This window comes from Pinus tabuliformis, chromosome X (assembly GCF_031772625.1).
Source record: "Pinus tabuliformis cultivar Carrire ecotype Pingquan chromosome X, CPIR1, whole genome shotgun sequence".
Classification (NCBI taxonomy): Eukaryota; Viridiplantae; Streptophyta; class Pinopsida; order Pinales; family Pinaceae; genus Pinus; species Pinus tabuliformis.
In genome coordinates, this window is record NC_142308.1 from 992,329,800 (window position 1) to 992,344,101 (window position 14,302).

Below are 14,302 nucleotides of genomic sequence, written 5' to 3' on the forward strand. Positions count from 1 at the left end.
ACACAAGTGAGTGTCAGGCCAAGCAGTCACTAGTGGTCGAGCTAAAGGCTTCTGAGTCCAACGCATGTTCTGACTCTGAGTCAGAACCTGATAAGGGGAATGAAAAAGGGAAGCATATCATTGGTGCGGAGCTGAGTGCCACTATGGCCACCATTAAGATCTAGAACATTGAGCCTGAAGATTCAAAAGAGGGGGAGCGCATATTCCACTCACATATGTGGGTGAAGGGTTCTCCCTTGCAGTTCACTGTCAACAACAGGAGCCAAAAGAAACTCATTTCAACAAAGGTCGTGAAATGGTTGGGCCTACTAACTATAGCACATCCACAACCATACACCATCGGGTGGCTTCACCAAGGACGAGATATCCTCTTGAAGTTTGTGATGTATTATTAAGACAACCATACATATGGAAGCGACATGTTGTATATGAGTCTAGACCTCACTCTATTATTATTTCTTTTGGTACTAAGTTATACAGGATACCAGAGGTAGCCCCACCTACCTCCATCTCTTTGATCTCTACTAAGAAATGTAGTAAGGTCATCTCCCAGGCTGGGAAATTTGTTTTCTTTCTGATTCGCTCTAAAAGTAAGGGGAAGGTCGTAGCAACATCCATGATCCTGGGGAAGGGTTCCTCCAAGTAGCAGAAGCAAGTTGATGCAGTCGTGGAAGAATATAGGGACATCTTCTCCTGACTCACAGGAGTACCCTTTCATTGTCAGGTCAAGCATTCAATTGATCTAACTCCCAGAGCACCTATTCCCAACGGGCCGATATATTGTCGCTCCATTCTGGAAAATGAAGAGATCAAGCGGAAAATCCAAGATTTGTTGCAAAAAGGGCACATCCAATCAAGTTCCTCGCCTTGCGGTTTTGTGGTTCCATTATTTTTGTTGACCATGTGGTTCATGTTTTTATTGTTCTTTATAATGATATTGTTGTTATATTTCAATGGCTGGAAAATAGGTGTTTTTTTCTTAGGTCTTTATGAGGGGTATGAATTGTGGTACTAATGCTTCAACTCTCTTGGATATTGATAATGTAATTCTTTATATATATATATATATATATATATATATATATATATATATATATTGTTTCCAGCTTACAAATAAAAAATTGTTGTACTAATTGTTTGAAATTCATTATATAATAGATTGCTCAATTTTAAAATTTCAAAGGATTTGTTGTTCTCTCTTTTTTGGTTTTTGTCTATATAATTGTTAAAATCATATTTCAAAATGAATGAAAATAATTATTGTTGTTCAATAAAGTATCAACAATTATAATAGGGTCATTTAAAATAAATATATGCATTTTATCTATATAATTGTTAAAATCATATAAAATCATATTTCAAAATGAATGCAAATAATTATTGTTGTTTAATAAAGTATCAACAATTATAATAGTGTCATTTAAAATAAATATATATGTTTAGTGTAGTAATGAAATTAATTGAAATTAAATATATATAATTCAAATTGTGTGTATGTGTTAAAATTCAAACTTGTTGTTCATATATATTGAGAGTTTTTGACATGGTATATATTTTTAGCGTTTTAAAGTTTCATCACTACCTCTTCTATTAGAGAAATTTTGAGATCTAAAATGGGTCCCCTAAGAATATTATTAAATAATAGTGGAAATAATAAATAAGATTAGATTACATCAACAAATTTTAGAGGGAAAAAAGAAAAAACTAATTTTTCAACTTATCTCCCTACATTTTACTCAAATTTTGAGTGGGAGCACTTGTTGAATGCATAATTTAATTCCTCATCCAAGGAGTACCCATCTTGCATACTTTCAAAGGACCCTGTTTTTCAAAAAATAAAACGTGATTGCAATCACATTTTTATATGTATTTCTCATTTTTCGTGTAGTATGGTCCATTGAAATTATACAACATGGGTACTCCTTGGATGAGAAATTAAATTTCACATCCAACAAGTGCTCCTATTCGAAATTTGAGTAAAATTGTAGGGAGATAAGTTGAAAATATGAGTTGAAAAAAATGTTTTTTAGTTTTTATTTTTAAATATTTTTACTTTTTAACTCCAAAAATGGTGAATCATCCCCCATGGTTGACATCATCATCTTTAATCCTATTGGTTCTTATAAAGTTTATTTTGGTTGTATGTTTTTGCTTTGAGACTCATTTTAGACCTCAAAATTTCTATAATGTCAATGGAGAGAGCTTTGTAAAGTTTCACACTTTGGAAGCAAAAATATTAGGGAAGTATGAAAGTGGTTTTATAGAAGGATGGGAATCTATATGGACAAAGAGCAACCACTTGGAAATGTTACATAGATAAAAGAGATTAACCAAAAAATAATAATAATGAATACTAAATAAGTATTTCTAACAATAATATGCATTGAATATGATACTAGAAAATCAATACTAGTCGACACCTTGGTGTTTGAGGAGCTTTTGGATGTTCAAATCGCTTATGACCTCATACATGAGAAAACAATAAGTACCCTATGTTAGAGTAATAAATGTTTTATAGGTTGGCATATACTTTATTGTATTTAAATATTTTTAGATCCAATGGTGTATATGCTAGCATATACAACATTTATTACTCCCCTATGGGGTGTGTATTGATAGCCCAAAAAACACAATATGATTAACCCAACTTAAAGAGCACCCAAGCTATATAAGATGTAGTGACAAATAAACTAGTTTAAATGGCATAGCCCAAAACTCTCCTTGAAAACATAGATTCATAAGGCTAAGTCTTATTTCTCAAAATATTTACATGTTGTAATGAAGTTGAATTATCCCCTTAGTCTACCTTAATGTAATGAAGTAGACTTATTTGTTTCCTTCGAAATAGGGTAAGGTCTTTTAATCACTAACTGATACTAAAAATTAGTAATACTTTATGTAACATGTAAAGAAAAGGCTAACTCGCTGATGTGACTTACACTAAAACAAACACTCACTACACAAGAACAAGGACTTCTTCCTCCAAACACCTTCTTATTTAAGATTACAATGACCAATCTTATTTTAAATGTATATATAAAAAAAAAATAATGACATTACATTAATACTAAATGTTATATCAAATATTATAATGGACTTCGTTCCTCCAAACCCTTTCTTATTTTAGATTATAATGACACATCTTATTTTCTTATTTAAGATTATAATGACACATCTTATTTTAAATGTATATATAAAAAGGAATAATGACACAACATTACTCCTAAATGTTACATCAAATATTATAAAATACGTACTGAAACATAAAATACGTCTTGTAAGATGTCAAGACTTCAATTTCCAGAACCCTACAATTTCCAGGCCTGCTCACGAGTACGCGAACTATTCGCAGAACCCTACAATTTCCAGGCCTGCTCACGAGTACGCGAACTATTCGCAGAATCAAAGGTAGTTAATCACGTGCCGATATCAGAAGTTTTAATTATTGGGAACTCTGACCACTTGTTCATTGCAAATGGATAAGACCAATAAGTGGTTCTGAGCACACTTTCCCACCACTTAATTTCTCGTGCCTTCGGAAAAATCAATATATACATGCAGCAGCGCAGTGTAATATCAAAGCTTTACGTTCTCAGCTTCTGTCTACCAGAAAATCGATAAAGTTGAAGTTGTTTCTGTTCCATTTGATATTTGGCGCTCAGAAAAATGGCTACGTTTTCTGCTGAATCACCAGTTTCCAGTTTGGCTTCTGGTTTGTCGAGTAACAGCGGTTTGATCAGAAGGACGGCCAATCCTCATCCTAATGTCTGGGGCTATGAGTTTGTGAATTCTCTTAAATCACCTTATGCTGTGAGTAATAATGTTTTCTTTTCATTGCCAACTTTCTTATTTCTATCCTCCGTTCAAGTATTTTCATTTCATTACCTACTCTCTTGGGTTCATCTTCATGATCATTTATTAACTTTGCTTCATGCTTATTGGATATCAGAATCTGCAAGTTTATGATCTAATTTTTATTTAATGAAGTTTTAGAGAATTTTTTTTATTTTTTATTTTTTTTACATCTAATGCAGATTTCTATAAACTCGAAAGCTTATATATATAAATATGCAATTTACATAAACTTAGGATATCAGAATTGCTTATATATATAAAATTTACATAAACTTAGGATATCAGAATTTGCAATTTACATGAGTTCATGATTTATTTATGATGTAATGAGATTTCTCACAAATCTTTATGTATATTACAAAATTCAATAATATTAAAACTATACTTAAAATTATATTAAAACTATACAATAGTCTTGCCCGTGTTTTGAGGCGTCATCCATATGCCCGTAGTGTAGGAGGATACAACCAATATGAAAGTAAGTCCCATCTCTCTGAAGGTGTCATCCATATGCCCGTAGTGTAGGAGGATACAACCAATATGAAAGTAAGTCCCATCACCAACTCTGGCCTCTCGAGTTTTGGTGTTTGGAATCGATTTACAAGTAGTCCCACCAAATCTTTGGAGGTGTCACCCATACCACTGTAGTGTAGGAGGATACAAGCAATATGAAAGTAAGTCCATCGATTTGCAATAGTCGTTGACCACTGTAGTGGAGGATACAAGCAATATGAAAGTAAGTCCATTGGTTTACAATAGTCGCAATATGAAAGTAAGTCCATCAATTTACAATAGTCGTTGACCACTGTAGTGGAGGATACAAGCAATATGAAAGTAAGTCCATCGATTTACAATAGTCGTTGACCACTGTAGTGTAGGAGGATACAAGCAATATGAAAGTAAGTCCATCGATTTACAATAGTCATGCCCGTGTTCAAATATCTGGAGACGTCACCCATACGCCCGTAGTGTAGGAGGATAAAATCAATATGAAAGTAAGTCCAAATCTCTGGAGACGTCACCCATACGCCCATAGTGTAGGAGGATACAACCAATATGAAAGTAAGTCCCATCGCCAACTCTGGCCTATCGATTTACAAGTAGTTCCACCCGTGTTCAAATCTATGGAGGCGTCACCCAAATGGCCATAGTGTAGGAGGATATAAGCAATATGAAAGTAAGTCCCATCACCAACTCTGGCCTCTGGAGTTTTGGTGTTTGGAATCAATTTACAAGTAGTCCCAACCGTGTTCAAATCTCTGAAGGCGTCACCCATACACCCGTAGTGTAGGAGGATACAAGCAATATGAAAATAAGCCCTACGTTCTTGAGATAGCACAACCACCTCGTCATTCTAAATAGTGTTAATGAGATGAGGATGAGCCTCGTCATTTTAAATAGAGTGTTAATAAGATAACTATGTTCTTTTCTTTATATGTTGATCATGGTAACTTCTTAGCTTTCATTTCTAAAATATGCAATTGAGATAGCACAACCGGTTGAGGATGAGCCTCCTGACCAAAGCCACCAAAGATTTGTGCATTGTGCCAGGGGGAGGAGACATGCTAAAAGCTTAGTCAGCTAAGGGTTGGTGTGGCCCAAGCTGTCTCAAAGTGACTTTCACAGCTTAGATGCCCCTAAGTTGCAGCTCTTCAAGCCATAAATTAAACTTGGAAAATCACAAACAACCTGACAAAAAAAAAGAAAAAAATGAGTAACCATTCTAAATTGATTTCCAACTTAATCTACATTGGCGTTTTGATTGTTAATAAGATACTTTGTTCTTCTCTTTATATGCTGATCATGATAACTTCTTCGCTTTCATTGTTCTCAGAATTCTAGTTACAGAGAACGAGCGGAGGCCCTTATTAGCGAGATTAAAGCGATGCTTAATACAGCCATTGCAGGAGATGGAGACTTAATGATTACTCCATCTGCGTATGACACAGCATGGATAGCGAGGATGCCTGCCATTGATGGCTCTCCTCGCCCGCAATTTCCCCAAACGGTTGATTGGATTTTGAAAAACCAGTTAAAAGATGGCTCATGGGGGACTCAGTCTCATTTTCTGCTGTCGGACCGCCTTCTTGCCACTCTTTCTTGTGTTCTTGCGCTCCTTAAATGGAAAGTTGGGGACGCTCAAGTACAACAAGGTAAGAACCAGAATAAATAGGAATTTTCAGGCGTTGCTGATTCACAAATGATGTATGATAAACCGAACCTCTAAGCTAATAAATGAAGAGAGAAAGTGGCCTTGCTCTAATTTTCTGGATTTCAGATTGTTTTTAAGTTGGATATTTATCTGCATTTTTCCATTGAAAAAAAAAAACATAATTTTATTATCAGGAAATAAAATTACATTCTGCAGATATATATGTTTGGCATATATTATTATGTTAGTATATTGAAAAGAAACATAATTTTCTTAGGCGGAAATAAAATTACATTTTGTAAATACATATCCCGCCTATACTCCTATATTAGTGTATTGATATTTATCTGCATGTATGCAGGCATTAAATTTATAAGAAGCAATCTGGAACTAGTAAAGGATGAAAGTGATGAAGACAGCTTGGTAACAGACTTTGAGATCAACTTTCCTTTTCTGTTGAGAGAAGCTCAATCTTTCCAACTTGAACTCCCTTATGACCTGCCTTATATGCACAAGTTGCAGATGAAACGGCAAGAGAGATTAGCAAAGTAAGACTTCTTGTTCCTGTTAGGAAGGTTTAGCCATTCAAACCGTTCTGATTCAAATTTTTAAATGTGTGGGCAAGACCTTTTTTTCATTATTGTGATCAAAAATCAAATCAAATTAATAAATCTTAAATGAGAATTTTTTAATAATAAAATTATACAAACATATTACATTTTGTCTAGATGGTTAATCAAATATTTTGGACTTTTTATTATTCTTCAGAATGACAACTAATTAAGTATTCTATGTTCCTGGAACGGTTATGCAAAGTCTAATAAATGTTTTGCAATTAATTTTCAGACTTTCCAAGGAGGAAATTTACACCATTCCGTCGCCATTGCTGTATTCTTTGGAGGGAATCCAAGATATAGTTGAGTGGGAAAGAATAATGGATGTTCAGAGTCACGATGGGTCTTTCTCAGGCTCACCTGCTTCTACGGCCTGCGTCTTCATGCACACTGGGGACGTGAAATGTCTTAAATTCTTGAGCAACGTGGTGTCTAAGTTTGGTGGCTTTGGTATGGGAATGAATATGATATTATAGCTGTTTTTTAGGTTTATTAGTTTGTTCATCATATGTGAGATTAGGTTTTTATTAAGAAATTAGTTTGTTCATAATTTTGTGAGATTAGGTTGTGATTAAGAAATTTGGATCTATGCCATCTCAGTTTTTAAAATCATTTAGAAATAGCAATTTTTAAAATGACTGGATTTGTGATTATATAAAAAATGTTTTTACTATATTTTTTATAACCATTTCACTTACCATAGTAAAGAAATATGAACCATACCTAGTTAGTAAACATCATGAATATGAATATGAATATGAAAATGAATATATATATATATATATAATGGTTTTATGTCTTATATCAAATTTTATAGTGTAATATAGAATTTGAATATGTAAAAATTTATCTTTCAACATGTAAATCTTATTTAAATGAGAAGAATATGGAGAATCTTATTTAAATGAGAAGAATAAATTTCTCCATACACTAATAAATAGATCTAAATGGATTCTTAATAACATTATTTATACTTATAAAAATTTCACATATTTATATATAGAAATATTTATATTTATATTTAATTTTAGTTTTATTAAAACTATTTTTTAATTTAATTTTTAATGTGATATATATATATATATATATATTCATGAGGTTTGGGATAGATGGTCATCAGGTTAAAACACTAAAGCACTTTTTGATGTAAAGTTATTGGTTCAATTCCTTATCCCTGTTAGGGTGATATATTGAACATGCTGAAAATGTAGTCTTGGCAAGTTTAAAAAATATATATTATTATTTTTTATTTTTTTTACTTTTGAGATTAATTGATTGCATCTGCAATTTATTGGTTTTACGGCTATTTCCGATAATGAACCACAATGAGTAGATCTAAAATTGTAAACTTTAAACATAAAAGCTACATGTATTATAATTTTTTTTGAAAATTTATTTTACTTTTATTAATAAAAACAAAATTATAATTAAACTTATTTATCATTTATTATTATTTTTTCACTTATTATTAATAATAAATTACTTAACAAGAGCTTAAGAGCCTCTCCCCACAAAAACTATAAAGATATAATTATTATATTTTGCAATAATATAGAATAAATATATATTTTACAAAATATAGAAAACTAAAGATACATTTATTACGGTATATATTGTGCATATTTGATACAAAACAGACTATTGTTTTGTTATTGCGGGAGGATGGTTTGGATTTTAATATTTAATTCATCCTGCAGTTCCCTGCATGTATCCTGTGGATCTGCTGGAACGTCTGTTGATCGTGGATAACATTGAACGCCTTGGAGTCTATAGACACTTTGAAAAGGAAATCAAGGAAGCGCTCGATTATGTGTACAGGTATAACCAGTTTTTTTATTTTACTCGCCTTCCTTTCCATATTTCCTCGGAAAGAGGCATGCAGACATTGGAACAATGAGACTTGAGAGAAGCTCTTGAGAAAAATGAGACTTTCAGTGCATGGAACAACAAACAAAACCTGAGCCAACAGGTAACAGAATGCTACATATACATATTATACCACAGAATGGAACATATATATTGGTTGTTGGGCTTGAATTTAAATTAATGGTAGATTTTAGAATATTTTTGAAATTTTATAATTAAGAGAAAATTCAGAAAAATTCAAAAAATTGAATTTTCGCTTGGTCATCAGATAATAACATATTGTCAAAATCTATAATTAAAATAAAAATACCCATCTTTTATTACTTTCTTCCTTGATTAAAATATTTAGATTAATTTAATCATTATAAGATTTGAAATTTTGATTTTTACACGGCCATCTCCATGGCCAGATTAAATACGCCCTGAAGACTTCTTGGCATGCCAGTGTCCCAAGAGTGGAAGCAAAAAGATACTGTCAAGTGTATAATCCAGATTATGCATGTTTAGCAAAAAGTGTTTACAAGTAAGTAGTGTTTATTTTAGATTTTTAATAATTTTAATTGAACTTATTTGAATTATCGATTTTGAAGATATTTTAGAATCTGGACAAAAAAAATTACTGATTATTATTTATCTCGATCAACAATCTCAATGAAAATAACTCTTGCATAGGTGAATTTTTTTTCTCCATAAATAATATTATTGTTGGACTGAGAGGGTGCTGCTTATTCTAATTTCAGGCTGCCCTACGTGAACAACGAAAAGCTTCTAGAGTTGGCAAAATTAGATTTCAACATTGTCCAGTCCATCCACCAAGAAGAGATGAAGAATGTTACCAGGTAACTAACTAACAAACAGTCCCTCATGAGAAATCTGAAACCATTTCAACCGTTATTTGTCCTAATCATGATTGATTCTGCATGCACGTCACATCACATCACAGCTGGTTTAAAGATTCGGGGTTGCCTCTATTCACCTTTGCACGGGAGAGGCCGCTGGAATTCTACTTCTTGATAGCCGCTGGTACGTATGAGCCCCAGTATGCCAAATGCAGATTCCTCTTTACAAAGGTGGCGTGCTTGCAGACTGTTCTGGACGATATGTATGACACTTATGGGACCCTAGATGAATTGAAGCTGTTCACTGAGGCTGTGAGAAGGTAGGGATTGGATCACATTGGATTGCAGATAATTTTGTGTCTATTAAGTAAATTAAACTAAGTGTCTTAGATGATTATACTGATTGAATTATGTTGGCTCAATTTTTTCTTCAGATGGGACCTCTCTTATACAGAAAACCTTCCCGACTATATGAAACTATGTTACAAAATCTATTATGACATAGTTCACGAAGTGGCCTGGGAGGCAGAGAAGGAACAGGGGCGTGAATTGGTTAGCTTTTTCAGAAAGGGAGTAAGTAATATTGAATTTGTTTTGTTATGTAAAAAAATAAGCTATATATTGTTATTTTCGTTTCAATTTTGGATTTTGGGAATATTTCAAAATTAAAACAACAGTAGCAAGATCAATTTTTGAAGGTGACGATCTATCATATTCTGGAATATTCTTAAAATCTACTATCAAAATAAATTTAAATGTTTGCTTAACAATGGTAAGATCAATTTTTGAATGAGCAACTATCCATCACATTCTGAAATATTCCTAAAATCTACTCTCAAAATAAATTTAAATTTCACTAAAACAACTCTCATAAGAAAAAAGATTTCCTGCATTGATTGATTAATTTGCTGTGTGATGCTAAATTTGATATTAATATGTGGATCCATTGATATTGATCAGTGGGAGGATTATCTTCTGGGTTATTATGAAGAAGCTGAATGGCTAGCAGCTGAGTATGTGCCCAGCTTGGACGAGTACATAAGGAATGGAATCACTTCCATTGGCCAACGTATACTTCTGTTGAGTGGAGTATTGATAATGGAGGAGCAACTCCTGTCACAAGAGGCATTGGAGAAAGTAGATTATCCCGGGAGACGTGTTCTCACAGAGCTGAATTCTCTCATTTCCCGCCTGGCTGACGACACGAAGACATATAAGGCGGAGAAGGCTCGTGGAGAATTGGCGTCCAGCATTGAATGTTACATGAAAGATCACCCGGAATGTACAGAAGAAGAGGCTCTGAATCACATCTATGGCATTCTGGAGCCGGCAGTGAAGGAACTGACGAGGGAGTTTCTAAAGCCCGGCGGCGACGACGTGCCGTTCGCATGCAGGAAGATGCTTTTCGAAGAAACTAGAGTGACGATGGTGATATTCAAGGATGGAGATGGTTTCGGTGTGTCCAAATGGGAAGTGAAGGATAATATCAAAGAGTGTCTTATTGATCCCATCCCACTTTAATGTAATCCTAAAGTATAATAATAAATAAAACTAGCAATTGCCACTTTCCACTTTAATGTAAATTTATTTGTACTCAAAGTATAATAATAAATAAAATTAGCAATTGTCTCCAAAGGTGCAAAGATATACCGAAGGATAAAATAGTTGGGAATTGTGATAAGAAGAATTGGATGCTTCTCAACTTTATGGAAATTATAAGCTTCTCAATTTTATGGAAATTATAAGTACACAATTGTGGGTGAATTATAAGTACACAATTGTGGGAGAATTCCTCGATACTTGTCTCATTTCGACACCAGAGTCAAACTCATGTCGTTTTGATGTTAAAGTTTGAGGGAAAAGAAAGTTTGAGAGAGTTGGTGAAGGCAAAGGACAATTTCCATACTCGTTGTGGCATTTTCATGGTGGTTGATTGTCATAATCTTCTTCAAATTATTGTTTTTTTTAATTATATATTTTTATTAATATTATTTATATATAAATTGTAATTAGGAAATTTATATAAAATAAAACTATGTGGTTGTATTATATAATTGAATTATGTTGAAAATAAATTAGTTTTTTCAAGATGATCTTTTCAAATCTTCTATTCCTTCACTATATCTTTGTACCTTTAGGGACAATTACTAGTTAAAATAAAAATGATAATTATCTATAAGGTTCTTTTTACCCAAATTCAATTTAATAAAACTTATCTAAACTTATTCCTCCAAAAATGACCACATATAAATATATATATATATATATATATATATATATATATATATATATATAACTATTTATCATTACATTTTATTTAATTAAAACGAATGATAATGATATAAAAATTACAACCTAGCAGCAAAGTATTAAAAGGAATTAACATAGCTGGTGAAATCAAACTATAAATACTTTGGTAAACGCTTGTTAAACCGGTTTGTGAAAGTTCAACATTGTCCAATTAATGTCACAAGGAAAATATAAGATTTAAATGTAAAGATAAGGGTTTTTCATCAAATGGAATTGTACTATCCTTGACGACTTAACCAGAACGAGATATACACGTTAAAGATTCCAAATATCTCCCTCCCTCCCACTAATGGTCAAATCCTAACGACCGCTTGGGTTAACGTAACCTTTTGTTACGTGAGTGTGGTTGGTTCCAGTTTTGGATCGATAATTTTTAAGATCTGAGAAGAAATGAGATACGCAGGAGGGTTGATGTAAAGATTCGTTTAGGAATCCAAACCAGTAGCCGCAGAACGGAATCTCAAAATTACCATCCACTTGTTGCCAATCGCCGCAAAATCTGTTAGAATATCTAAAAGTAAAATGTCTCTAAGAGCTGCACTTGTTGTCTTACATCCGTTCATTTTTTGTTTTCAATGAATCGAACAATGTTCCGCATGGCTCGGCAGGAGGGTTTGATCTGGCATTTGGAATAAACATGGTAAAATTTCCATAAATAACGAAGCTTTGACATGAACATTGGAAAAATTGACATATTCTAAGAATTTCTGAATAAAGGTTTGGATGCCTTTACTTAAATTTTAAAAGTTGTACACGTTTCTGAAGTTTTTCTCAAGGTTGAAAGTTATGGCACGAGCTTTTGAAGTCTTATGGACATTTGCTTTGAGGATTGAAAATATTTTGATAAATCTTGAAATTTTTCGAGCCTTTCTAGTTACAGATGGGCGTTTTTGCCTAAATTTTAATATCAAATGCATTTCGGAGGTTTTCACCGGATTCTTTTCAGAAAAGGGCTAAAAGATTGGACAGGCCATTTGTATGTTGCTCCCATTCTTGCTTTTTGTGGATTTTAGCAATTTCTCGTAAGGTTTAGAGATTTTGTTCAGATGTTGGAGGTGGACACTGTTTCAAGGTTGAAAAGCAAATGAATTTCATTTGGCACCGGCGAGCAGAGTTTGTTAATTCTACTTAGTGTAATATGATTTGATCCAAGGCTCAAGCTCGACGAAGAAGAGATTTCATAAGGACGAGTGAAGAAAAACGTGAATGCTTCACAGTTTGTCTTCCATTTTTGGTTGGAAACTCCTGGGGTCGTTGTTTATGTGGACGGAACACGCCAAGGCATGTGATTGAGATGCGTTGAATACCTCAAAAATGCAGGTTGAGGTGTGCTGAATACTTTAAATTGCAGGGTGAACTGAGAGTTTTGGTCAGAAAGAATGAATAATACCTTTAACCATGCTTCTGTGAGAGAATTAAATTAGAACGAAGACAAGTAGTAGTAGGTGGGTTTCTTAGATGGTTAACTACTTCAGCATCACATCTTTACTGGTCCTTTTCTTATGCACATACTGATAGGAGTCCTTTTTGAATGAGAGTTCCTGCAGCGGAACAGCTCTTGGAGCCACTCTTGCGTGAGGGCATTTTCCTTGTATGATAGCGATGTTACCACCCATGTACATCATCACTATTGACAACACTTAATGCAGCAGCCTACACCATCTTGACACCGGGGCTCGGAGATGTAGTCCCTCCTGGATGAACTCCGTTATCAACGTCATGTGTTTGATGTTGCTGATTATTGTCATGTTCCTTCTTTACAACATGCATTTATGTTCCTTTATGCTATTTTAATTTCAATTCTAATCACATCACGAAAGCAAAAGATCTTGGTTAAATCTGGGAGTTGAGTCAACTCGGATCAAGTTTGGTATCAGAGCGGTCTTTGCATGGATGTGAATTGCAAGCATGAACAATGGAACGTGCAACGATAGAGGATGAAAAAGCGATGTACGAGACCATGCTCAAAATTTCCCAAAGGGTGGAAATAATGTATGAAGCTCTACAAAAAGAGACAGAGGAAAAGGAGCGATTACAGCTTCAGTTGCGAGCCACAGAAGAGGCCCTGGAAGAACTGAAGCACAACAAACAGAATCTTCAAACAGAGAACGTTGAATTGAAGATGCTTCTACATGAAGAGAAAGAGGAAAAACAAAGTTTGCTACAACAGCTGCAAGCTAAGGACGAGGCCTTGGAAAAGCTGCAGCGTGACCCATGTGAGGTAAAAAGTAATTCTCTAAATTCATGTATGTGTCCTGATGATGATTTCGCTATTTTTGAAAATCATACCACGGGGATTGGCTCCAAACTATTGAAGAAAATGGGTTATGAAGGAAAATTCTTGGGCATTAATGGCCAAGGCATTGTCAACCCCATCAAAGTAGAAGAATTACCCCGTTAGACAAGACTTGGGTATGTCAGAAAGGAAGTTGGGGAATGCACCAAGGCAGCTAGTGAACCACCAACAATAGATGATGAGAAGCCCTCATCAGTTCTTTCCAAAGTGAGAGAGGAGGTAAAATATGTTGATTTCCTTTCGATTTCATCTTCAAATAGTATGATTTCTCTTGGAGATGTGGAGATACCAATTACAGGGACAAACATGAGGCTCCTTACCAGGATGAGGTGCAAGGAGGAAAAAGAACTTGGTGTTAATAACCAAGGCA

General features: G+C 33.8%; 1 protein-coding gene across 1 annotated transcript; it reads left to right on the forward strand.

Moving 5' to 3' along the window:
• The first annotated feature begins 3,597 nt into the window (after window positions 1-3,597).
• On the forward strand, window positions 3,598-10,874 carry LOC149143060 (alpha-bisabolene synthase-like). Its single transcript, XM_089451665.1, has 11 exons — window positions 3,598-3,810; window positions 5,690-6,008; window positions 6,369-6,555; window positions 6,854-7,071; window positions 8,319-8,495; window positions 8,529-8,590; window positions 8,898-9,010; window positions 9,228-9,326; window positions 9,431-9,646; window positions 9,761-9,899; window positions 10,287-10,874. Exons 1-11 carry the CDS (start codon window positions 3,667-3,669, stop codon window positions 10,845-10,847), a joined length of 2,235 nt encoding a protein of 744 aa, XP_089307791.1. The 5' UTR covers window positions 3,598-3,666; the 3' UTR covers window positions 10,848-10,874.
• Window positions 10,875-14,302: the final 3,428 nt, after the last annotated feature.

Bases quoted from the DNA above. Each gene is read 5' to 3' on its own strand.
- LOC149143060 (XM_089451665.1), top strand. From the start codon at position 3,667: ATGGCTACGTTTTCTGCTGAATCACCAGTTTCCAGTTTGGCTTCTGGT. The intron at 8,496-8,528 runs GCATGCAGACAT...GAGACTTGAGAG, and splicing joins CCATATTTCCTCGGAAAGAG to AAGCTCTTGAGAAAAATGAG. The intron at 9,327-9,430 runs GTAACTAACTAA...ATCACATCACAG, and splicing joins GAGATGAAGAATGTTACCAG to CTGGTTTAAAGATTCGGGGT.